Genomic DNA, 23,588 nt, shown 5'->3' on the forward strand with positions numbered 1-23,588 from the left:
ACTTTTATGATGATGGATGCACATTTATGATGGATGGATGCACATTTATGATGGATGGATGCACTTTTATGATGGATGGATGCACTTTTATGATGGATGGATGCTCTTTTATGATGGATGGATGCACTTTTATGATGGATGGATGCACTTTTATGATGATGGATGCACATTTATGATGGATGGATGCACATTTATGATGGATGGATGCTCTTTTATGATGGATGGATGCACATTTATGATGGATGGATGCACATTTATGATGGATGGATGCTCTTTTATGATGGATGGATGCAAATTTATGATGGATGGATGCTCTTTTATGATGGATGGATGCTCTTTTATGATGGATGGATGCACTTTTATGATAGATGGATGCACATTTATGATGGATAGATGCACATTTATGATGGATAGATGCACTTTTATGATGATAGATGCACATTTATGATGGATAGATGCACATTTATGATGGATAGATGCACTTTTATGATAGATGTATGCACATTTATGATGGATAGATGCACATTTATGATGGATAGATGCACTTTTATGATAGATGGATGCACATTTATGATGGATAGATGCACATTTATGATGGATAGATGCACTTTTATGATGATAGATGCACATTTATGATGGATGGATGCACATTTATGATGGATGGATGCAAATTTATGATGGATGGATGCACTTTTATGATGATGGATGCACATTTATGATGGATGGATGCACATTTATGATGGATGGATGCACTTTTATGATGATGGATGCACATTTATGATGGATGGATGCACATTTATGATGGATGGATGCTCTTTTATGATGGATGGATGCACTTTTATGATGGATGGATGCACTTTTATGATGATGGATGCACATTTATGATGGATGGATGCACATTTATGATGGATGGATGCTCTTTTATGATGGATGGATGCACATTTATGATGGATGGATGCACATTTATGATGGATGGATGCTCTTTTATGATGGATGGATGCAAATTTATGATGGATGGATGCTCTTTTATGATGGATGGATGCTCTTTTATGATGGATGGATGCACTTTTATGATAGATGGATGCACATTTATGATGGATGGATGCTCTTTTATGATGATGGATGCACATTTATGATGGATGGATGCACTTTTATGATGATGGATGCACATTTATGATGGATGGATGCACTTTTATGATGGATGGATGCATATTTATGACGTATGGATGCACTTTTATATTGATAGATGCACTTTTATGATGATGGATGCACATTTATGATGGATGGATGCACTTTTATGATGGATAGATGCACTTTTATGATGATAGATGCACATTTATGATGGATGGATGCACTTTTATGATGGATGGATCCACTTTTATGATGGATAGATGCACTTTTATGATGATAGATGCACATTTATGATGGATGGATGCACTTTTATGATGGATGGATGCACATTTATGATGGATGGATGCACTTTTATGATGGATGGATGCACATTTATGATGGATGGATGCACTTTTATGATGGATGGATGCACTTTTATGATGGATGGATGCACATTTATGATGGATGGATGCACTTTTATGATGATGGATGCACTTTTATGATGGATATATCAACTACTGGAGCAAATGGGAAGGCAAAAATCATATTTGCTGTAGTCTCTCATTCACCACTACAGAAATTATCTTTTTTTTTTTTTTTTTGCTTATATATCCTGGAAATGTAAAAACAGTCCAATGGTTTCAGTGTAGAACACTTCAGTGTGAGTTAGTGTCCAGGATCATTTAAGAGCCCTGATGTTTCACTGCATTCCCCGATTCATCACCTCCATTTGCCTGAAACAATAACAGAACAGAACAATATTGTTACACACATAACAAATATTAAGTGTTCTTGATCCTGTAAATGTTTCAAGAAACTGTCAAATGTGAAATGTTTTAAGCATCATATTTCAGCTGATCATAAGAAACATAATAAAAAAGGGACTGTGATGATTAATTATTGTTATTAAATAAGAGGTGATCCATAAACAGACATCAGTAACAGCTGAAAACTGAGTTATAATAACCCTGGAACTGTTTCTCTTCAGAATTAATGAAAATAAAAATAATTTTGTTTCTAATCAGAGCCCATAAACCAGCGGTTCTCGACCTTTTTGAGCTCGTAGGCAATAATTGAAACACTTTATTTACAGAAACTATATTAAAATACAGATCAAATACAATAATTACATCCCATAATTAATCCAGGTTCAATAACTGAATGTTCTTTGAGGTTTACACTGTTATGACTTTTCTAGTAATTGGAATAAAATATTTTAGACCTCAACCTAACTAGAAAAATTCAGATTCATTATATAAAAAAGTTAAGATTGAATTCATTTCCATGGTTTTTTCCAGGTCTATAAATCACAAAATGTCCTCTATTGACGGTATAATTAATCCAGGTTCAATAACCTATAAATCTATAAACTATAAATCACAAAAAAACTGCTTTCAATGCAAAATGCTGAACAGTTGATGCGTTCATGAGCTCAAGGCTAGATTATTGTAATGCTCTGGTTGCCCAGCTCGCTTCATAAACAAACTCCAGAAGCAGCTCGAGTTCTTCCTAGAACCAGGAACTAAAACGGTCGCATTTGCGACCAAAAATATCAATTTGCGAGTGATATTTTTGCTGAGATCGCCATTGACGACCAGTCTTGTTGTGTGTTGACGTATCAAATGAGACGATGCGCAGCAAAGTTACAGAGGAAAAAACCTCGCTGAGTCGGAGCGCCAAAATAGTCAGAAACGGATGTCAAAACGGAAAATATCATGCTTTTTCAAAGCCCTCATCTCTATCGAGCAACAACACTGACGGCTGTGCCAGCCGGAGAGAGAGAGAGAAAGCGACAGAGACGTGTCAATGAATGAATATCCAAGTACCCTACTCTACTCTACTTGTAAAAGTGCAGGAAGGCTGTGTGGACGCCAACTAATCAGTAACAATTCTCGTTTTTAATTGATACTGATACTTATTCTCAATATATTTTACTCTTATTAAACTTTTCTGTTACTGCCTTAACTTCACAGGAATACGCAAAACGTATCACCGCCCTGCCCGACGGGCTATCTTAAATAGTGAATACAATTCCTTTCTTGCTTTGCATTGTTGACTCTCTTAACTTGTTGTCTGAAGGAAAAATAAGATCACGGATGTTTTTGAGCATGCTTATTTGTCCGCAGTGAAGTTATCGGATGTAGGCTATGTGTGTGCGTGGATATTTTTGAGTGTGTTTGTGATGAGCGGATCATAACACTGTAAATAATTACGGGTGGATGAGAGATAAATAATTAATGTGTTGATATTATTAAAGACACGGAACTCTCATTTCATTTCATGTCACTCTTTCACTTTCAAAACCAGCGTCTATTCAGGGAAAACAAATCAAGGATAAGATATGCTTAGAGCACCTCCTAGTGGACAGCCTATATAACGCAAAGGAAAAATCCTACTTGAGATATTGCTTAAAAATTTAACAGTTTTACCTAAAAAAATATACACTAACTTAATAGAAATGATTCTGATAAGAATTGTCCAACATAGTGATTGGAAATATCAACATGTTTAAAACTTTTTTCTTCAGGTTCTAATTTGCCAAATTTAACAAAAGGAAGGAAATAAAGTAAAGTAAAATGTGGGAGCGTTTTAGTGAAGTAGTTTAACAAGACAAATAAAGTGTTGGGTAGCCTATGTGATGTGTAACAGCTGTGAAGCGCTCTATGTAGGCTATATGACAATAATATAATAAAGCCTATAGTGGAGAAAACTGCGGAAATCGCTCTGTGTGTGTGTGGTGTTGTTAAAATGTTAAGAGGCGCATAGATTTAAGTTGTTTCAGTTTTACACAGGCAAAAAAGAGAGAAAAAATATATGTTTTACTTAACCTGTTGTCTTAATGAGAAAGAATGGAAGAAGCCAAAAATGAAATTCAGCACCGGCCATATAATTGCACATGAAAATTAAATAATGAAAATCATCATTTACTCACCCTCAAGAATGTTTGTAACCAAGCAGAGAGAGCAACCATTGACTGCCATAGTATTTTTTCCCCTACTATGGTAGTCAATGGTTGCTCTATCTGCTTGGTTACAAACATTCTTCTAAATATCTTCTTTTGTGTTCAGCAGAACAAAGAAACTCATACAGGTTTGGAACAACTTGAGGGTGAGTAAATGATGACAGAATTTTCATTTTTGGGTGAACTATCCCTTTAAAACCAGGAGATCCCTTTAACACATTATACTCCATCACGTCTATTGCAGTTTCAAAACAACTATAGCGGAAGAAAAAAAATCAACTGATTTGTGAATTCCTCTATCGACTGCATGTTTACTGTATGATGCTTCGGACTGAATTATGACTCTCTGTGCTGTGGATACCTGTGTGTTGAGAAGAGGTTCATATGTAACTGTGGTCGCAGGGCCGGCCCGTGGCATAGGCGGAATAGGCAAATGCTAGGGGCGCCACTCATCCATAGGGGCGCCAAAATGTATTACTGATACTATTTTATTAATATTAATTTGAAATATTACCAAATAAAGCGCAAAAAAACCGTAACTAAGTCCCCGCATCTTTCCGGTCCGCCTCATCAATCTCCCCCTGCCGATCTACTTGAAGTGCGTCAGAAGTTCAACGCGCGATCAGTTTATCGTTAAGGGAATTTGTTGTGTCGCGTCGCCTCTCGCCGCATAACGCAGACAGGGTTGCTTTCATTTTTAGGGTGCTTGGCACGGTGTAAGTTGCCTGATTATTTATGACGGATGGCCGAATTGAAGTGTCTAAAAAAAAGACAGAAGCCCTCTGATGCAGGGAAGATGAGGGATACACTGCTCTTCTTACATAGTATTTGTGTCTTGTTTCTAGTCTAAATATCTAAAATTCCTAAATCAATAAAACAAGCAAAATTATCTGCCAATGGAGTGGAAAAATAATCTTGTTTCTGATTGAAATCTTGTTTCTGTCCCAAACAGAAATAAGTTTATTTTTCTCACCCCATTGGCAGATCATTTTGCTTGTTTTAAGCAAAAACTCAAGACATTTTTCTTGTTTACTTGAAAATAAAATCAAAATGAAGTATGTAATTTTACTCATCTAGTAAATGCACCTTGATTTAAGAATTTTTAGATATTTGGACTGGAAACAAGAAAAAGATTCTAAATAAGAAGAGCATTTTTTGCTGTGTCAAGACAGAAGTAAAGGGATAGGCAAATTAGTTGAACAGTTAATGAACAGTTTATTTAATTGCATAGTAGTAAAATACTAATGTTTGCTAATTAATTCCAGTTATTTTTACCTTAAACTTTATGCAAGCAGCTGTTCTGGGTTCTCCAGAGGCCACAGCCAGTGTGATTTTGTAAAAAATAAATAATATTAAAATATTAAACGCATGTAATATCACTTTTTTAATAGCCTAATGTTTTTACTCTGCAGTTGTGCAGTTTTAAGGGGGAGTATAGCAATTTTAAAATGTATTTGCCGAAATTAGTAATGATATTTATAATACAGGTTTATTTAAAATGGCAACATTTTATGTAAAATTCACATTAAATATCAAAAATTCTCAGTTGAATTCCTGGTGAAAGCATGAATGCTCATAGTTTAGTGGAAGATTGCTGCCATCTACTGGAAAACAAACACTTTTGCTAGTTCTCTATGAATAGTTTGTGCATGAATGTTAGATGCAATTACTCTTGCTATTTGTGTTTAGGCTGTAATGTGGCATAGGTGTAATATTTGTACAGTTTTACTATCATCAGCCTTTAACAAATAAAAAACAATAATAATATCATGAACATAATGATGGGGTATGGACTGGACATCATATAAAACAACAACAACAATAAAAATAAAACATCAATGCATTACAAAAATAAAACAGTACGAGTGTTTCCACAACTTAGACTGATAATGTGTAGTGCTAAACCTTGATACAAGGGGCACCAAGTAAAATCTTGCCTAGGGCAGCAAATTGGTCAGGGCCGGCCCTGTGTGGTCGTATTGTAATTCTCCTCTGTGCTTTCCCTCCGAGCTAGAAAACATAACACACACTTTAGCTTGAATACATACAGATATCCTGTTTGCATGTTGAAACATTAAATCTCATAATCATCAAATCTCTACTAGTTCATAACTATCACACTATACGGCCAAAACTGTCCATCCAATGTTAATTTATTTTCAAAGTCTTTAAAACAAGAGCTTTTAAAGCTACTGAACATTTAAAACTCACCATCCGACCTTCTCATTTTGATAATGTACCAGCAAACAATCCCAGTGAGTGTGAGAGCTGGAGCTATAAGAACTACAGCTGTTGTTGCTATGGCTCCTCCTCCGGCCGCCAATCCTCCATTCCGTGGAGTGAAAAAACAAGAAATCACCTGCGGTTTGCCTTCTAGAGGGAAGAAAATATTCAGAAATATTCATCCAAAACATAGACCTCTATAAAAACTGAATCAACAATACACTCTAAAAAATCTTGGGTTATTTTCTCAGACATAACCCAGTGTTTGGGTAGTTTTAGTGTTACTCAGATCCTGGGTCAGACGTAACAACCCAGTGTTTGAGTAGTTTTTGTGTTACTCAGATCCTGGGTCAGACGTAACAACCCAGTGTTTGAGTAGTTTTTGTGTAACACAGATCCTGGGTCAGACGTAACAACCCAGTGTTTGGGTAGTTTTTGTGTTACACAGATTCTGGGTCAGGCGTAACAACCCAGTGTTTGGGTAGTTTTTGTGTTACTCAGATCCTGGGTCAGACATAACAACCCAGTGTTTGAGTAGTTTTAGTGTTACACAGATCCTGGGTCAGACGTAACAACCCAGTGTTTGGGTAGTTTTTGTGTTACACAGATTCTGGGTCAGGCGTAACAACCCAGTGTTTGGGTAGTTTTTGTGTTACACAGATTCTGGGTCAGGCGTAACAACCCAGTTTTTGAGTAGTTTTTGTGTTACTTAGATCCTGGGTCAGACGTAACAACCCAGTGTTTGGGTAGTTTTTGTGTTACACAGATCCTGGGTCAGACGTAACAACCCAGTGTTTGGGTAGTTTTTGTGTTACACAGATCCTGGGTCAGGCGTAACAACCCAGTGTTTGGGTAGTTTTTGTGTAACGCAGATCCTGGGTCAGACGTAACAACCCAGTGTTTGGGTAGTTTTTGTGTTACACAGATCCTGGGTCAGGCGTAACAACCCAGTGTTTGGGTAGTTTTTGTGTAACACAGATCCTGGGTCAGACGTAACAACCCAGTGTTTGGGTAGTTTTTGTGTTACACAGATCCTGGGTCAGACGTAACAACCCAGTGTTTGGGTAGTTTTTGTGTTACACAGATCCTGGGTCAGGCGTAACAACCCAGTGTTTGGGTAGTTTTTGTGTTACACAGATTCTGGGTCAGGCGTAACAACCCAGTGTTTGGGTAGTTTTTGTGTAACACAGATCCTGGGTCAGACGTAACAACCCAGTGTTTGGGTAGTTTTTGTGTTACACAGATCCTGGGTCAGGCGTAACAACCCAGTGTTTGGGTAGTTTTTGTGTAACACAGATCCTGGGTCAGACGTAACAACCCAGTGTTTGGGTAGTTTTTGTGTTACACAGATCCTGGGTCAGACGTAACAACCCAGTGTTTGGGTAGTTTTTGTGTTACACAGATCCTGGGTCAGGCGTAACAACCCAGTGTTTGGGTAGTTTTTGTGTTACACAGATTCTGGGTCAGGCGTAACAACCCAGTGTTTGGGTAGTTTTTGTGTAACACAGATCCTGGGTCAGACGTAACAACCCAGTGTTTGGGTAGTTTTTGTGTTACACAGATTCTGGGTCAGGCGTAACAACCCAGTGTTTGGGTAGTTTTTGTGTTACACAGATTCTGGGTCAGGCGTAACAACCCAGTTTTTGAGTAGTTTTTGTGTTACTTAGATCCTGGGTCAGACGTAACAACCCAGTGTTTGGGTAGTTTTTGTGTTACACAGATCCTGGGTCAGACGTAACAACCCAGTGTTTGGGTAGTTTTTGTGTTACACAGATCCTGGGTCAGGCGTAACAACCCAGTGTTTGGGTAGTTTTTGTGTAACACAGATCCTGGGTCAGACGTAACAACCCAGTGTTTGGGTAGTTTTTGTGTTACACAGATTCTGGGTCAGGCGTAACAACCCAGTGTTTGGGTAGTTTTTGTGTTACACAGATTCTGGGTCAGGCGTAACAACCCAGTTTTTGAGTAGTTTTTGTGTTACTTAGATCCTGGGTCAGACGTAACAACCCAGTGTTTGGGTAGTTTTTGTGTTACACAGATTCTGGGTCAGGCGTAACAACCAGTGTTTGGGTAGTTTTTGTGTTACACAGTTCCTGGGTCAGGCGTAACAACCCAGTGTTTGGGTAGTTTTTGTGTTACACAGATCCTGGGTCAGACGTAACAACCCAGTGTTTGAGTAGTTTTTGTGTTACACAGATCCTGGGTCAGGCGTAACAACCCAGTGTTTGGGTAGTTTTTGTCTAACACAGATCCTGGGTCAGGCGTAACAACCCAGTGTTTGGGTAGTTTTTGTGTTACACAGTTCCTGGGTCAGACGTAACAACCCAGTGTTTGGGTAGTTTTTGTGTTACACAGATCCTGGGTCAGACGTAACAACCCAGTGTTTGGGTAGTTTTTGTGTTACACAGATCCTGGGTCAGACGTAACAACCCAGTGTTTGGGTAGTTTTAGTGTTACTCAGATCCTGGGTCAGACGTAACAACCCAGTGTTTGAGTAGTTTTAGTGTTACACAGATCCTGGGTCAGACGTAACAACCCAGTGTTTGGGTAGTTTTAGTGTTACTCAGATCCTGGGTCAGATGTAACAACCCAGTGTTTGGGTAGTTTTTGTGTTACTCAGATCCTGGGTCAGATGTAACAACCCAGTGTTTGGGTAGTTTTTGTGTTACACAGATCCTGGGTCAGACGTGACAACCCAGTGTTTGAGTAGTTTTTGTGTTACACAGATCCTGGGTCAGACGTGACAACCCAGTGTTTGAGTAGTTTTTGTGTTACACAGATCCTGGGTCAGACGTAACAACCCAGTGTTTGAGTAGTTTTTGTGTTACACAGATCCTGGGTCAGACATAACAACCCAGTGTTTGAGTAGTTTTTGAGTTACTCAGATCCTGGGTCAGACATAACAACCCAGTGTTTGAGTAGTTTTTGTGTTACACAGATCCTGGGTCAGACATAACAACCCAGTGTTTGAGTAGTTTTTGTGTTACTCAGATCCTGGGTCAGACATAACAACCCAGTGTTTGAGTAGTTTTTGTGTTACACAGATCCTGGGTCAGACATAACAACCCAGTGTTTGAGTAGTTTTTGAGTTACACAGATCCTGGGTCAGACATAACAACCCAGTGTTTGAGTAGTTTTTGTGTTACTCAGATCCTGGGTCAGACATAACAACCCAGTGTTTGAGTAGTTTTTGAGTTACACAGATCCTGGGTCAGACATAACAACCCAGTGTTTGAGTAGTTTTTGAGTTACACAGATCCTGGGTCAGATGTAACAACCCAGTGTTTGAGTAGTTTTTGAGTTACACAGATCCTGGGTCAGACGTAACAACCCAGTGTTTGAGTAGTTTTTGAGTTACTCAGATCCTGGGTCAGACATAACAACCCAGTGTTTGAGTAGTTTTTGAGTTACTCAGATCCTGGGTCAGACATAACAACCCAGTGTTTGGGTAGTTTTTGTGTTACACAGATCCTGGGTCAGATGTAACAACCCAGTGTTTGGGTAGTTTTTTTTTACTCAGATCCTGGGTCAGACGTAACAACCCAGTGTTTGAGTAGTTTTAGTGTTACACAGATCCTGGGTCAGACGTAACAACCCAGTGTTTGGGTAGTTTTAGTGTTACTCAGATCCTGGGTCAGATGTAACAACCCAGTGTTTGGGTAGTTTTTGTGTTACTCAGATCCTGGGTCAGATGTAACAACCCAGTGTTTGGGTAGTTTTTGTGTTACACAGATCCTGGGTCAGACGTGACAACCCAGTGTTTGAGTAGTTTTTGTGTTACACAGATCCTGGGTCAGACGTAACAACCCAGTGTTTGAGTAGTTTTTGTGTTACACAGATCCTGGGTCAGACGTGACAACCCAGTGTTTGAGTAGTTTTTGTGTTACACAGATCCTGGGTCAGACGTAACAACCCAGTGTTTGAGTAGTTTTTGTGTTACACAGATCCTGGGTCAGACGTGACAACCCAGTGTTTGAGTAGTTTTTGTGTTACACAGATCCTGGGTCAGACGTGACAACCCAGTGTTTGAGTAGTTTTTGTGTTACACAGATCCTGGGTCAGACGTAACAACCCAGTGTTTGAGTAGTTTTTGTGTTACACAGATCCTGGGTCAGACATAACAACCCAGTGTTTGAGTAGTTTTTGAGTTACTCAGATCCTGGGTCAGACATAACAACCCAGTGTTTGAGTAGTTTTTGTGTTACACAGATCCTGGGTCAGACATAACAACCCAGTGTTTGAGTAGTTTTTGTGTTACTCAGATCCTGGGTCAGACATAACAACCCAGTGTTTGAGTAGTTTTTGTGTTACACAGATCCTGGGTCAGACATAACAACCCAGTGTTTGAGTAGTTTTTGAGTTACACAGATCCTGGGTCAGATGTAACAACCCAGTGTTTGAGTAGTTTTTGAGTTACACAGATCCTGGGTCAGATGTAACAACCCAGTGTTTGAGTAGTTTTTGAGTTACACAGATCCTGGGTCAGACGTAACAACCCAGTGTTTGAGTAGTTTTAGTGTTACTCAGATCTTGGGTCAGACATAACAACCCAGTGTTTGAGTAGTTTTTGAGTTACTCAGATCCTGGGTCAGACATAACAACCCAGTGTTTGAGTAGTATTTGTCTTACTCAGATCCTGGGTCAGACGTAACAACCCAGTGTTTGAGTAGTTTTTGTGTTACTCAGATCTTGGGTCAGATGTAACAACCCAGTGTTTGAGTAGTTTTTGAGTTACACAGATCCTGGGTCAGACATAACAACCTAGTGTTTGAGTAGTTTTTGAGTTACACAGATCCTCGGTCAGACATAACAACCCAGTGTTTGAGTAGTTTTTGAGTTACTCAGATCCTGGGTCAGACATAACAACCCAGTGTTTGAGTAGTATTTGTCTTACTCAGATCCTGGGTCAGATGTAACAACCCAGTGTTTGAGTAGTTTTTGTGTTACTCAGATCTTGGGTCAGATGTAACAACCCAGTGTTTGAGTAGTGTTTGTCTTACTCAGATCCTGGGTCAGATGTAACAACCCAGTGTTTGAGTAGTTTTTGTGTTACTCAGATCTTGGGTCAGATGTAACAACCCAGTGTTTGAGTAGTTTTTGAGTTACTCAGATCCTGGGTCAGACATAACAACCCAGTGTTTGAGTAGTGTTTGTCTTACTCAGATCCTGGGTCAGGCGTAACAACCCAGTGTTTGGGTAGTTTTTGTGTAACCACACATTTTGGCTATGAGAGAAACGCAGGGCGGCGTCTGAAGTCTGAAGTTTCCCCGCTGAACACGACACAAGCTCCGGCACGAGATCCAGCACGTTGCGGTGGAGATGGGACGACAGAGACTGTTCGATTACACTTGAATTACTTCTAAATGTTTACATTTTTCTTCTAATATTTGTTAAACAAGCTTAAATGTTGGCAATACGTATTAAGGAATTATCATGCAAGCCGGTGGTTGTGTCGAGTAAGTCTCTTCTGCTCACCAAGGCTGCATTTTTTTTAAATAATGTGTAATATTATAAATGTCTTTATTGTGACTTTTGATCAATGCAATGCATCTGTTGGAGAATTACACTGGTTATATGAAATAGAATCAGGATATGTATCAATAAAATAATGACTGGGCCTGTAAGGAGAGGGTCCTGAAAGTACATGGAAAACTTAGAATATTCCACGATCCTTGCTGATTAAATGCATTAATTTCTTTCCAAATAAAATCTTACTGACCCCAAAATTTTGAATGGTACTGTATATTGTTACAAATTTCTATTTCTATTAAAAAAAGGGATTTATGGCGATATTTACTCCAGTATTCTGAAGCTGGTTCTGTCAGACTGCTGTGATTGACAAAACACTCATAGGATTCATGATTTCTGTCGATCTTCACACTGGTCCTCATCTGGAAGGTTTGATCAGCATTTGGTCTGATTTCAGATGTTTGATTCTCAAGGATGTTTCTGTCCAATCTGATGTTCATCTGAAAGGTTTGATCCTCATCTGGTCTGAGTTCAGATGTTTGATACTCATAGATGCTTCCTTCCAATCCGATGTACATCTGAACATCTCTGGGGTAGAAACCAGTGGCCAGACACGTCAGAACCAGCTTATTCTGATCACCAGGAGCTTCACTCGCAAACATGTGAACATCTGGAGAACCTGGAGATGAAAATAATAATGCAATTAACAAACAAACATTTACAAATGATTTGGTTCTGTGAAAATGTGTTCCTTATACACAATATTGGCAAAAGTTTTGTGACGCCTGCCTTCACATGCACATGAACTTTAATGCCATCCCATTCTTAATCCTGAGGGTTTAATATGGAGTCGGCCCACCCTTCACAGCTCTAACAGCTTCAGCTCTTCTGGAAGGCTTTCCTCAAGGTTTAGTGTTTATGGGGATTCTTCTAGAAGCGCGTTCGTGAGGTCAGGCACTGATGTTGGACGAGAAGGCCAGGTAGGGATGGCTTGATACCACAATTTTGGCTTCGGTACGGTCCCACAATCTAATACGGAAGTACCGATATTAAATCGATGGGTCTGAATTTTGGTGCGGGTATTGCGCATCATTTTACTCACTCTCGTAAGTTTGGGGTTTATTAAGGCAAATGTTTTTTATTAAAGGGTAATGTCAGTGATTTAGCATTAGGCTTTGTATCAGTAGAAACCCGGTAGTATATTCAAATTATGGTACTTTCCCCCCTCATATCCCCCTGAGACGAGAGAATTATGCATTTTATTTCTGGAAAAATTCCTCCGATGACGCAAATATCGTCATTTTGCGTCATCTGAGGATTTTTTGGCCAGAGGCTAAAGACTACAGCCACTAGATGAAGCTGTTCCGCATGTTATCAACCCGTCCATAGGGGAGAGATCTCACACACAGAATGAAAGACACTGACGGCCGCACGAACAATCATTATAATGGTGAGTGTTTCAACTTTTCAATGAATTCCTGTGATAGTTTAGCTTCCATATGCGATCAGAAAACGTGCCAGACTCGCGCTTAACGTTACCTCAGCTCTGCTCAGCTCTTCGTGAGGAATGAAATCTGACACTGCTGCGTCTGTGACGTGGCTTTCGTTCGGCTCACTCACACTTTATTGAAAAGACACGTTCAGTTTTTAATTGTAGTGTTTATTCTCTAACTGAACGAAATGATTGTATTACTACGAAGATCAAAACGACGGTGTAGGGAGTGGCCTCGTAGGGCAGCGAAGCAAGTGCATTCTGGGAGTTGTTGTCTTTCATCCACATGAGACAAAAATACATTTTCTGTCTTTTCTCAGTCTAGAAGTAACCAAATAAAAAAATAATTTCACATTTCTACTACATAAATGACCCAGTTTAAATACAAAGCTTAATGCTAAACCACTGAAGTAACCCTTTAAATGAATCAACAAAGATTATCACATCAAATCAGTCATTTGAAAAATTTCTTGTGAGAAGTAATTTCAGCAATACTGCGCTTCTCCTATCTCTATCTCTCAAAATTAGCAAATTGCTTCTGGCTTAAAACACATCGCACCTGGACTATATAAAAAAAGCAATCTGCGCGCTCCGATTCCGCTTTCATTTCGGGACAGCTGACGGAAATAACTGTCCACGTCTTTTTAAACCTTGCCAATTTGAACATGCAAGCGATTTTATAGCATTTCGTCATACATGGGATGGGAGCTCTTTAAGAGAGTTTTCTTTGCGCTCATACCAACAAAGCACACACAAGCCTAAAGAGCTCGCGCATTCCAAATTAAAGGGTTAGTTCACCCAAAAATGAAAATTCTGTCATTAATTACTCACCCTCATGTCGTTCGACACCCGTCAGACCTCCGTTCATATTCGGAACACAAAGGAAGATATTTTAGTGTAAAGCTGATGCTGAGAAAGGCTTCAGATAGGCCTCCATTGGCATTCAGTACATTCACACTTCCAAGACCCATAAAAGGCACTTAAAACGTTGTTACAAAGTCCATCTCACCACAGTGACTCTACAATAGTTTTACGATGCGACGACAATAGTTTTTGTGCGCAAAAAAAAATCAAAATAACACCTTTATCCAACTTGTTCTTGTCTTCCGTGTGTGCCTCCACGACGCATGCGCGAGAATATGACGTAGTGCCGGCGTTCGGGAATCCATGAAATGCACACCTTAGTCCCATTTTGAGAACTACGCCGAGACCTAAAGCACGATCAATGTAGAATTCAACAGCTTAGATACGCGCGTCTTCCTCTGCTGGTAAACAAATCGCTTCTGGGTCATACGTGGCATCGTAAAATGATTGTAGAGTCACTGTGGTGAGATGGACTTTGTAACGACGTTTTAAGTGCCTTTCATGGATCTTGGAAGTGTGAATGTACTGAATGCCAATGGAGGCCTATCTGAAGCCTTTCTCAGCCATCAGATTTCAACTAAAATATCTTCATTTGTGTTCCGAATATGAACGGAGGTCTGACGGGTGTCGAACGACATGAGGGTGAGAAATTAATGACAGAATTTTCATTTTTGGGTGAACTAACCCTTTAAGTTGTTTTTCCTTATGTGGCGTTCACACCGGACGTGAATAAATTGCGCTATTCGCGCGAAGTTGGACGCTTGGACATTTTGAGTTTACTCGCTTCATTGGCGCGTGACATTACCTGCACAACAGATGCGAATTCGCATCATGGGCGGGGCTTCTGCCAGCGGCTCGTCTCGTTGAGAAATGGCTGACATGGGTTGTGTTTACACGTCTTTTTTGTTAAAATCTACTGTTAATGTGTGACAAAACGTAGTTTTAAGACTTTTTCAGTCAATAATGTAGTTGTTTAAAGCTCAAATCTGTGGTTTATTTATAAAGAGAGTGCCTATTTGAACATTTTATCTGGCGTTTTCGGAGTTGTGAGCTCCAGTACATCAGCGGCGGTCGGCGGATGTAACGGGCGATCTTTGGTCTCATGGATCTATAATTTGTTCCCTGGCAAATCGTTTAGGCTGAGGGCAAAGTGAAGTTTCATTACTTTTTTATTTTTAGGCTATAACTTTACGTTACTGTTGTAGCCGACTAGCACTGACTTTGAATGTTTGACTGAATTGTTTGCTTTATTTCATGTATCGCTTCTTATACCTTTTACTTATACTTTTGTATTATTGATTATACATAAACTTGCATTTAACAAAAAGAGACTGGGTTGTGTTTCATGTCATTTAATGTTATCACAGTGATAATCATATTGTCTGAAGCAGATATTAATATACAGATTTTCTCCTCATTGTTGTCACTACTAGAGCAAGCTCCATATTGGTTAACGCGGCGCGAATATCCGCCAAAGTTCAGATTTTTCAACTCGGGCGATTCGCTTCATTCGCGCGAATCCCGCGTCAAACGCTCAATTCGTGCTGCCTCATTCGCGCGAATCGCACCGCAGAATGTCTATTCGCGTCTTTGCATTGACTTAACATGTAAATCACTCGCGCAAATCGCGTCATTCGCATCCGGTGTGAACGCACCTTTAGTCAAATACACAAAATGACGTAAAAAAATTTCCATCTTTAGTGAGTAGTCACATAAACGCAGTCGGTTATGTCTTTCGCAAATGTAAATAATACAATAGTAGCCTCTGCCCGCAAATATTTTTAAATCTAAACGTCACTGGTTGAAATGAACACTGGAGATTTCGTTATATTTAAAAGATGCAATCTTATGTATGTGCATTGATCAGTGTTAAATGAAAATAAATGTATAAATTAGATCGTTTGAATTATGCACTCACCTATCGATCGTTCACACTTGTCATGTTTGGTTGGATTAAAACGAACCCTGGTGCGATTGCTCGATTAATTTGAACATATGTGAATGCTGCCATCTGAACCCTGGTGCGCACCAAACAAGCGGAACTAGACCGCTAAAAAGACGGGTCCCGGTCCGCTTCCAAATGAACTCTGGTGCGGTTCGATTGATATATGAACGCAACACGGACCGAAGACATGTTCGAACCAAAAACAGGACGTGATGTCACAAGATGTGACCCCACAAGTCAGCTGATTTGACGACGTAGAAAGATCGTTGTATCCAAAATGAGTAGAGGGCAAACGTGGAGCAGCGAGGAGGTAAAGTGCTTATCAATATATGCAGATCTACGTTTCTGCACACCGGAGGAAATCCTGCTGCTGTTCTGAATGTGTTGAACATTTGATGAGCTCTTCGTGAGTTCTCAGCTGGTAAAAATAAAACCATATGTACACGCATTAAATGATGGCGTTTAATCCAGAACACAGCATTGTTTTGAATGTTCGGTGGGTGAGCAGCTCCGTCGCGAAATATACGCCATAAAAGCCGACCAACAATCAGGTTGTGACCGTATCCCTATGCCTTTGGGTCGGTAACTTTAGGCTCGCTGTTAAAAATGCCAGTGTGAACACTAAGCGGACCAGGACTATTTGTTTTGTTTTTGTTTTTTGGTCCGAACCAAACTACAAGTGTGAACGCACCCTAAATGTCTTGTACAAGTAATGATGGGCAAGTGGCAGATGCTTGACTGGGTTTGATGGTTCTTCAGCAGTTTTATAAGCAAAGTTCCAAATTTCACTTCTACTCCTCTTTATTAATTCGTTTTGGGCGTGTTGAGTGAGATTCAACTGCTGTTTTCATTTTGTTCTATGTTGCCACATTTGCCGGTTTCACGTCAGTTTGGGTAGCGCACTACCACCTAGCGGTGAACTTCAGAACCGCAGCATATACCGAAATCCATATACAAAATCATGATATCGTACGGTTTGAAATAAAATATGTACCGGTATTTTCCCAGTACCGGTATACAGCACATCCCTAAGGCCTGGCTCTCAGTCTCCGCTCTAATTCATCCCAAAAGTGTTCTATCGGGTCGAGGTCAGGACTCAAGTTCCTCCACACCAAACTCGCTCATCCATGTCTTAATGGGCCGACGCTTTGTTCACTGGAACTAAAGGGCCAAGCCCAACCCCTGAAAAACAACCCCACCCCATAATCCCCCCTCCACCAAACTTTACACTTGGCACAATGCAGTCAGGCAAGTCCCGTTCTCCTGGCAAACGCCACACCCAGACTCGTCCATGTGATTGTCAGACAGAGAAGCGTGATTGGTCACTCAGAGAACACGTCTCACTGCTCTAGAGTCCAGTGGCGGCGCGCTTTACCCCACTGCATCCCACGCTTTGCATTGCACTTGGTGATGTAAGGCTTGGATGAGCTGCTCGGCCATGGAAACCCATTCCATGAAGCTCTACACACTGTTCTTGAGCTCATCTGAAGGCCACAGAAGTTTGGAGGTCTGGAGCTCTTGACTGAAAGTTGGAGACTTCTGTGACCCTCAGCATGCGCTGACCCCGCTCTGTGATTTCACTTCGTGGCTGAGTTGCTGTTGTTCCCAATTGCTTCCACTTTGTTATAATCCCACTAACAGTTGAGCGTGGAATATTTAGTAGTGAGGAAATGGACTTATTGCACAGGTGGCAACCTATACTTTTGGCAATAGAGTGTATATTTGAGGCTTTCACAATTTAGACCAAATTAAAAGGTTTCATTATGTGAAGGGCAGCTTATTAGGCGAGAGCAGATCCTTACAGCGGCAGACACCAGACTGAGCCAGAGAGCAGAATCCAACCCTGACAGAGAAAGATTGAGAGGAGAACTGAAGCAAACCAGACTAGACTAGACTAGACATAGAGAGGAAAATCAAACACACACTCATAGAATTAAAAGGAGAGGAAGAAGAGATCAAACCAAATGAGAACATTTTTAAATCATCAGTATTTGTTATCAAATGATGATAAATCACCTCAAGACACACACACTTTATTAATTCAAATGAGACAATCAGAACTTACTCATTTTAGTGTTGATAAACGTTGAGATCCAGTCGGTGCAGTTCATGAGGAAATATTTGAGGAACTGGTTGCGTCCAGTTTGACTGTCCCATTGCTCTTTGGTTCTTTTGGCTTTGGGGCTTTTCTCAATCCACTGCATAGTGTCAGAATTAAAGGATATAAGATCCTCTCCATCAAATCCATATTCATCAAAGACAGTCAGATCCACTGATCCATCAGGAAGTTTCTCCAGTTCACAGCCAATTATTCTCTGAAGAACATGAAGCTCTACAATCACAGAACAACACTCATGAGAAACTTACAGTAAATATAATGTGTGATCATTAATAAGAGTAAAGCATGAATCTCACCAGAACACTGTGAGTCTGTGCAGTTTGACAGAGTCCTGATCTGATGTATGAACCAGACTCTGTGATCAGGAGGATCTGCAGGAGCTTCAGTCCAGTCTTCAGTCACAATCCAGACTCTTTCTTCATCACTGAAGTGTGAGATCCGTCTGTCATCATAAACAACCTCAGCACTGAACTCTGGGAATGTGTCTGCTCTGGTCAGGACTGTAAACTTGTAGTGGAGGAAGTGTCTCTCTGAGGAACATATGAAACACAAACAACAATGAAAACACGACACACAACAGAAGCACACACACACAAAAGTGTCTAAATGAAAAGTGCCGTCAGAAAGTATGTAGGGTGACCATACGTTCCAAAAAATCATCCAGCCATGATTTCTTCAATCATTAAAAATGTCTGGAATTTTCTGCCGTCGACCTGTCTGTCTGTCTGTTGATCTGTCTGTCTGTCTGTCCCTCTATTTGTCTGTTGATCTGTCTGTCTGTTTGTCTGTCTGTTGATCTGTCTGTCTGTTTGTCTGTTGATCTGTTTGTCTGTTTGTCTGTTGATCTGTCTGTCTGTTTGTCTGTCTGTTGATCTGTCTGTCTGTTTGTCTGTTGATCTGTCTGTTTGTCTGTTGATCTGTTGGTCTGTTGATCTGTTTGTTTGTCTGTTGATCTGTCTGTCTGTCTGTCTGTTGATCTGTCTGTCTGTCTGTCTGTCTGTCTGTTTGTCTGTCTGTCTGTCTGTTGATCTGTCTGTCTGTCTGTCTGTCTGTTTGTCCCTCTATTTGTCTGTTGATCTGTCTGTCTGTTTGTCTGTCCGTTGATCTGTCTGTCTGTTTGTCTGTTGAACTGTTTGTCTGTTGATCTGTCTGTTTGTCTGTTGATCTGTCTGTTTATCTGTTGATCTGTCTGTTTGTCTGTTGATCTGTCTGTATGTTTGTCTGTTGATCTGCCTGTTTATCTGTTGATCTGTCTGTTTGTCTGTTGATCTGTCTGTTTGTCTGTTGATCTGTCTGTTGATCTGTCTGTCTGTTGATTTGTCTGTTGATCTGTCAGTCTGTTTGTCTTTTTATCTGTCTGTTTGTCTGTTGATCTGTCTGTCTGTTTGTCTGTTGATCTGTCTGTCTGTTGATCTGTCTGTTTGTCTGTTGATCTGTCTGTCTGTTTGTCTGTTGATCTGTCTGTCTGTCTGTTGATCTGTCTGTCTGTTTGTCTGTTGATCTGTCTGTCTGTTGATCTGTCTGTTTGTCTGTTGATCTGTCTGTCTGTTGATCTGTCTGTCTGTTTGTCTGTTGATCTGTCTGTCTGTTGATCTGTCTGTTTGTCTGTTGATCTGTCTGTCTGTTTGTCTGTTGATTTGTCTGTCTGTTGATCTGTCTGTCTGTTGATCTGTCTGTCTGTTTGTCTGTTGATATGTCTGTTTGTCTGTTGATCCGTCTGTTTGTCTGTTGATCTGTCTGTCTGTTGATCTGTCTGTTTGTCTGTTGATCTGTCTGTCTGTTGATCTGTCGGTCTGTTTGTCTGTTGATCTGTCTGTTTGTCTGTTGATCTGTCTGTTTGTCTGTTGATCAGTCTGTCTGTTTGTCTGTTGATCAGTCTGTCTGTTTGTCTGTTGATCTGTCTGTTTGTCTGTTGATCAGTCTGTCTGTTTGTCTGTTGATCTCTCTGTTTGTCTGTTGATCTGTCTGTCTGTTGATCCGTCTGTCTGTCTGTTGATCTGTCGGTCTGTTGATCTGTCTGTTTGTCTGTCTTGTGATCTGTCTGTTTGTTGATCTGTTTGTTTGCTGATCTGTCTGTTTGTCTGTTGATCTGTCTGTCTGTTTGTCTGTTGATCAGTCTGTCTGTTTGTCTGTTGATCTCTCTGTTTGTCTGTTGATCTGTCTGTTTGTTTGTCTGTTGATCAGTCTGTCTGTTTGTCTGTTGATCTCTCTGTTTGTCTGTTGATCAGTCTGTCTGTTTGTCTGTTGATCTCTCTGTTTGTCTGTTGATCTGTCTGTTTGTCTGTTGGTCTGTCTGTTTAGCCGCGTTTCCACCGCAGGAACTTTCCCCAGGAACTAGGATCTTTGATCTGGTACTCGATGTGTTTCGACCGCAGGGTCTAAATCAGTGGTCGCCAACCCGTCGATCGCGATCGACTGGTCGATCTTTATCACTGTCCCGGTAGCTCCCGATAAATAACCGAAAAATAATTAACAACATGTAACAAGTAGAATTATGTACTGCTCCTTTAATGCAGAAGGCAGTTCGTACCGTGGACGGAGCGCGTGCTGTGAACGTCGCATGTATGCGTGTAATATTTCTGTTGCTCTCACTGTTTATTTTCTGTTCAGTAACACAGTTGTTAGTGAAGTGTTTTGCAAACTGCGCCATGTGGGCGTGGGATCGACAACGCTGATAATAAACCCCTGTGAAATATCAGATATGTGAGTTTTGCTTTCACTCGACTAACGTTACAACCATTCAGGCCAGCTATCCGGCCTCTCTGTGTAAAGTCGTACAAACACATTATGAAGGCACGAAATCGCTCCTTAGGCTCCCAAAATGTATTCTCTGCAACCTCAATTCACACAGCAACAAATTGACCGATGCTATAGTTATGACAGCGCTACTGCAGCTGAATATCTCTTCAGCAAACTGCCGCAAAGGAAAGTAAAAGTTGCAGACGCTCATACACAATCACTATCATTAAAAGTAAAGTAACTAAATGATCAGTGCTTATGCCACTCTCTCTCCTATTGCAGTCCTTGATTTGAAATTAGCTGTTTTGATCAATACAATGCAGCTCATATTTGTTGATTTCGGTGACGTGAACTCCATTAAAAATGCATATAACGTGGGAATTGAAGACACCACATTTATGTGACCAAGTGTAAATGGAATCGTTCTGATAAATCAGATATCTGATCTGTAAAAACACGAAGTGGACCAGGTATAAATAGTCCCAGCAAGATAACTGTTCGGGATGCTTGAAATATAGGAAGAAAAATATAAATATTGAATTGGGGAGGGGAGGGGGGGTTAAATTAATGTATCTCTGAACGAAACTGTCTCAGTTTTGATGGCATTTTACAGCGGTACCCAAAGAAACACTTCTTTTCCATAAGCACCATCTACTGTCAAAAAGTGAATTAGCATTTTTATTCAGTCCATCTGTTTTTGTTTTGTGCAGGTGTGTCTTATGTATCAATTTCACAAAGCTAAAGCTGAATAAAGTCTTGAAATTATGCAATCTAATTTAAATAAAAAAAACACTGCTCATGCTACATGTGTGTACCTTTGTTTGGGTAGTGATTAAAATGCAGTGGTTGCCTCACATTTCAAATGGCTAATTTTTTAAGCTAGTTTGGGCTGTTATAGAGCAAATAAACAACAAAATAATTTGCTTAAGCAAAGAAAAAAAACGACAGATGTTCTCGAAATAAATAAAAAAAAACTCTGAATCGGCCATGAAAAATCTATAAGTAGATCTTGCCTTTCATCAAGGCTGAGGTCAGGGATCTTTGGCTTGAAAAGGTTGGTGACCACTGCTCTAAATGAAGTTCCGGGTAAATATTTCCCTCTCCGAACGGCCCTGCTCCCGAGGTAGTACTTTTTCAAAGTTCGGGAATTTTCGGGGGTGGGACTTAGGCACTGAACATGCTGATTGGTTGACTTCACGCAGAATTTGTATTTCTCTTTCTGTCTGATGGCGCGTTGTCTTAGCAATCGCACAATGTCCGTAATAACTGATAATAACATACTTTGTCTTATTTTAAATCTAGCTTTACGAGCTTTCAGAATATGCTTTAGTATCAGTGCTCGTCTCTTTTCCGCCGTTTTGTTAATGACCTTTAGTAAACTAATACATAGCCAGCAAAAGCAGCGCTGCATTAATATCCTCCACTTGTTATAGTTGCAGACAGAGTCGCACAAAAATGATTCCTGTCCGTCGCTGACTGGAGGAGCAGAACCTCGCAGTCCCACTTCTCTGGACTAATTTGCCTAATCTTCTCTGTACTTTAGACCGCAGTGGAAATGCAGACAGCAGCAGGTCTGGGGGAAAAAGTTCCTGGTACAAATTGTTCCAGGAAATTTCGGTGGAAACAGGCTTTTGTCTGTCAGTTGAAATGTCTGTTTGTCTGTATGTTGATCTGTCTGTCTTAAAATCTAGTCTTAAGAGTTATTTTTATCCCTTGGCTTTTGATTGGTTAAACACCAGTATGCATTTTCTATTCCCTATTGACTGTATTGTACCATATGTAGAGTTGTGTAAAATGGGCTCTGCACAGATTGACATGACTCGACTTGACGCTTTCGATGGCTTTCCTGTATGTCACAACAAAATAGCAAAATATGTATTTAAAACCACAGGGAGTTGCGCTTTATACATTATATTCTTCAAAAGAAAATTGTTCAGCCGAAGTCAGTTCTCATTCAATAGTAGTACAGTCAGATCAATAATATTAATATTTAGAGTTATTTAAAAACTATTTAAATATAGCATGGAAGGAAACTTAGGCTTAGTTATATGTAGATCGAAAAGTAAGTTGCAAATTAAAGAAATGAACTCTGTGCTTACCTTGATACGCATCGCTTAGAAAAGGGCGAAGAAGTGGCAAAAACACTACGCCTGTAAACAAAATGTTTTGAAACGAAAGCGTTTGAACCATTTTTGCCGTGACTGTGCTGTCTGACTGAAAAGGGTTAAGAACGAGACACTCCCGAATCTCTCCCCTCACCGACTATCCCAGAAGTAAACAACATTCGGTTTTAACGATAACTTTAAAGACAGGCCTACTGTGAGCCACAGGGTTGTTAATCGGTGGGTTTGTTTTTTTTGCAGAAGCCATCAGCTCGCATTATTTCAGCTTATTTTTTTTTACAATATTCGTGTTTAACCGCGGAATTCATTGGAAAACTACATTACCCATAATGCTTTACACTACACCAATCAGAGAGTCACGATGAAGCGCAGCGAATGACGCAGTCGAGTCGATCTCTCTACTACGTAGTTCAAAACACTTCAATGTTTGTAGATATATAAAATCAGCATTTGTAAACGGCAGTTTTTAATTTGATTATGCTGTTCGCAATGCCTCATGGGATTGTAGTTCTTTATATCGCTAATGCTAAGATCTAGTCATC

The 23,588-nt window shown here is 40.1% G+C and overlaps 1 protein-coding gene across 1 annotated transcript; it reads right to left on the minus strand.

Annotated features, from left to right (window-relative positions):
- Positions 1-467: 467 nt before the first annotated feature.
- On the minus strand, positions 468-23,355 carry LOC307133687 (zinc-alpha-2-glycoprotein-like). Its single transcript, XM_079828896.1, has 7 exons — positions 23,023-23,355; positions 18,481-18,714; positions 18,131-18,397; positions 12,093-12,443; positions 6,284-6,445; positions 6,010-6,082; positions 468-1,844 (listed from the first exon to the last, which is right to left on the minus strand). Exons 1-6 carry the CDS (start codon positions 23,111-23,113, stop codon positions 6,027-6,029), a joined length of 1,161 nt encoding a protein of 386 aa, XP_079685022.1. The 5' UTR covers positions 23,114-23,355; the 3' UTR covers positions 468-1,844; positions 6,010-6,026.
- Between the last annotated feature and the right edge of the window lie 233 nt (positions 23,356-23,588).

This window comes from Gobio gobio (genome assembly GCF_949357685.1).
Source record: "Gobio gobio genome assembly, chromosome: 11".
Lineage (NCBI taxonomy): Eukaryota > Metazoa > Chordata > Actinopteri > Cypriniformes > Gobionidae > Gobio > Gobio gobio.